The sequence below is a fragment of the Myotis davidii genome, unplaced genomic scaffold, assembly GCF_000327345.1.
Source record: "Myotis davidii unplaced genomic scaffold, ASM32734v1 scaffold580, whole genome shotgun sequence".
Taxonomy (NCBI): domain Eukaryota; kingdom Metazoa; phylum Chordata; class Mammalia; order Chiroptera; family Vespertilionidae; genus Myotis; species Myotis davidii.
The window spans coordinates 1,595,658-1,598,886 of NW_006293313.1; the positions used below are offsets into that span (position 1 = coordinate 1,595,658).

At 43.6% G+C, this 3,229-nt stretch overlaps 1 protein-coding gene across 1 annotated transcript in view; it reads left to right on the forward strand.

Annotated features, from left to right (window-relative positions):
- Positions 1-1,648, forward strand: part of FASLG (Fas ligand) — a 7,354-nt gene extending 5,706 nt beyond the window's left edge. The window contains exon 4 of the mRNA XM_015566072.1: positions 505-1,648. Within this exon, the coding sequence (XP_015421558.1) occupies positions 505-899 (395 nt within the window). The 3' untranslated portion in view covers positions 900-1,648. The remainder of the gene's footprint in view (positions 1-504) is intronic.
- The last annotated feature ends 1,581 nt before the right edge of the window (positions 1,649-3,229 follow it).

The following is a 3,229-nucleotide window of genomic DNA, read 5'->3' on the forward strand; positions in this document are numbered from 1 at the left end:
ACAGGTCAGCTTGAATACTGGAGAGGTTCTCTGCTTACGGTGTGTGCATGATGTTGTGGGGACACAGAGGAAAGGGGGTTTCAGCCCAAAGAGGGGGGCTGCAGGTGAGGAGTTGGGTCCCTGAGGTCTTTTCCAACTTTAGATCTGTAGAGTTCCTTGGATTTGGCTTTTTCCCTCCTGGAAGGACCCTAGAGCCTAACCTTCTATTTCTGAAGATCATAGAACCTTTGTTCCAGAGAGCCAAGTTCCGCTCACTAACTTCTTACTGCACTTGGTTAAGGGTATAGATCATTGTCCATTGTGTGTCTCAGAAGGAATTTAGTGATGGATGAGTCTGACCCCTTGGCCAGCTCTACGGGGGTTATATCATTTTGGGTAAAAAAAAAACACCCACGCACAACCTTTTGCTCAAGGGAGGGCAGGTCCGCAGTTTTGCCTTGGAAGCTTAGTTTGTTGGGAGCGTGAGCATCCCTGGCTAAAAGCTCCTCTCCGACTTGGTTTTAGGCAAGCCCAACTCAAGATCCATCCCTCTGGAATGGGAAGACACCTATGGAATTGCCCTGGTCTCTGGGGTGAAGTATAAGAAGAGCAGCCTCGTGATCAATGACACTGGGCTGTACTTCGTGTATTCCAAAGTGTACTTCCGGGGTCAGTCCTGCAAGAAACAGCCCCTGAACCACAAGGTCTATATGAGGAACTTGAAGTATCCCCAGGACCTGGTGCTGATGGAGGAGAAGATGATGGACTACTGCACTGCCGGCCAGATGTGGGCCCGTAGCAGCTACCTGGGCGCGGTGTTCAATCTCACCAGTGCTGACCATTTATATGTGAATGTGTCTGAGTACTCCCTGGTGAATTTTGAAGAGTCTAAGACATTTTTTGGCTTATATAAGCTCTAAGAGCACTTTGGGGTTCTCTCCATTATGGCTCCTTGATACAGGCACTGAGAATGTTGTCTTGAAGGAGGGTCTTCTTAAGCGCACTTGAGGTCAAGTGAGAAGACGTAAACCAAGAGGATTCTGAGACCACAGAGTCCAGCAGGTCTACGGTTCCTCATCTCGCCCAAGGTCCATGAGCCAGACAGGATGAGGAAGATAGCTGGTGAACATAACACTCTGAGCTGCATGTCAAAATGCAAGATGGGCCAAAGCAGCTACCGGGTTGTTCTACACTCGGCTTCAGAAGCCAAGAGTGTTTGGGCACATTGCAAAGGACACCTTCTAACTCACCTCTTGCAGTGGGTCTACTGTCTACCTCAGGGAGGCTGTCTTTCAGGCGTAAGGGATGGAAAAAGGTGACTAGGGTTGCATGATAAGCTAAAGAGACTGAAAGGCTGGTGTCCCAGTGGCAGCATTTTTACTTCTCAAGCCATAGCCTGAGCTGCCAGGTGATGCAAATAGAAAAGCTAGGGATATCTTTGGGGGATGCAGCCCATTCCCTATACAGCATGTATGTTTCCAGAGCAATTGTAGGTGTGTGTGTGTGTGTGTGTGTGTGTGTGTGTGTGATTAGGAAAGCTACCTAAATAGGAAGAACATGTTAGGGAAATGTGGGATGCATTTGGTGTCGGTTTCAAATGCTTCTTGGCAACCAACTCTAACAGTCCTCTAATCTTGGATTGTCCCCTAGTGATGCTGTTTTTCTATAATATAACCAATATTTATATATATTTTGTGCATTTTAAATGGAAAGAATACATGTAATAAAAGCCATATTTTAGAATACAGATAAGAAATATGGATGTACTTTTTAGAAGTCAGAAAGATTTTGCTTTTTTCCTTAGTCTTTCTTCCTTCCATGGCTTCTTAATTCATTATGACTTAAGGCCACTTCAAGGAGAATTTACTGGGGTGAGAAGGACTTTGCCAGGCTCTCGTCCCCTCTCTGTATTTTCTTCCCTCTCTGTCTTCCATGATTCAAAGTTTCCATTGCTGGTATTATTGCCAGTGTTAAGCTCACCCAACTTTCCATAGATTTGACGACAACTTGTCTTTTCCTGGGGGCATAGTGGAAAGGGCACAGACTTTGGACTAAAATGACCTGAGTTTGAATCTTCGTTCCTCCACTTATTAACTATGTATTCACTGGGCAGGCCCCTTGACCTCTCTTAGACAGAAAAGAGCCGAGATATACATAAAGTATCTGACACATAGTAGAATGTCAAAAAAAGATATGTACCATTATTTATAAGCTGCTCTGTGAGAGACACTTTGTTCTCCAGAAGTCACTGCTCTTGAGAGATCCATCTAAACACCTGGCTTCTTGCATTTTCACTTTGATCACTCACAATTTCCTTTTCCTATTGCCTTCAGCCACTGCCATGGCCTTCTCTAGACTGTCATTGTTAAACATTAGCATACCTCTTTTGAAATTTTATTTCAGGCATTTTATTTTCACAAATCATCTCCTATTATTCCAGCTTAATTTCTTCAACGTTTTATCTATCTCTACATATCTATAATAATAAAAGCATAATATGCTAATTAGGCCAGACATCCTTCCAGACAACCTTCTGGACGAAGCTGGGGCTGCAAGGGGAACCGGGTCCCAGGTGCTGGCAGCCAGGGGAAGGAAGGCTTACTCTTGCACGAATTTCATGCATCGGGCATTTAGTATACATCTATATCCCCTAATATATAAATATATATACTAGTATATTTACCATATTGAGACCTCTAATTAATGAGCTCTATTATTTTCTTGCATATCCATCAGCTTCTTTATTTTCACTCTTCTCTGGCTTAGATTCTATCATCTGTCATTACAATCACTATCTTGGAAAGACCCTCAACCCCCAATATTCTGTTTCCTTCACTGTAATTCCTCTTGGGAAAATCCCATTTTCTCTACATTGGCATCCTAGCAGCCAGATGTTGCAGGAGAAAAATTACACAAACAGACTGTCTGGTTTCATTTTATTTTTAATCACTCATCTACTGAAGTCAGCCAATCATTATGTATCATCACTAATTTGTTTTTTTCTTTGGATGGATTTGAATAGGCAATGCATGCTCACTGTACAAAATTTAAAGGATATGCAAAGATAGGAGGAAAGAAGTCCCCTTCTCACCCTGTGCAGTGGCCCCCTTTCTGCCCACAGAGAGAGTCATTGCCTCTTGGTGTAGCTTTCCAGGGAGGGTCTGTACATACCGCTCCCATCACTTTACACTCCGAGCTAGATAATTCTTTGTTGTGAGGCTGTCCTGACTGTACATTGTAGGACGCTGAG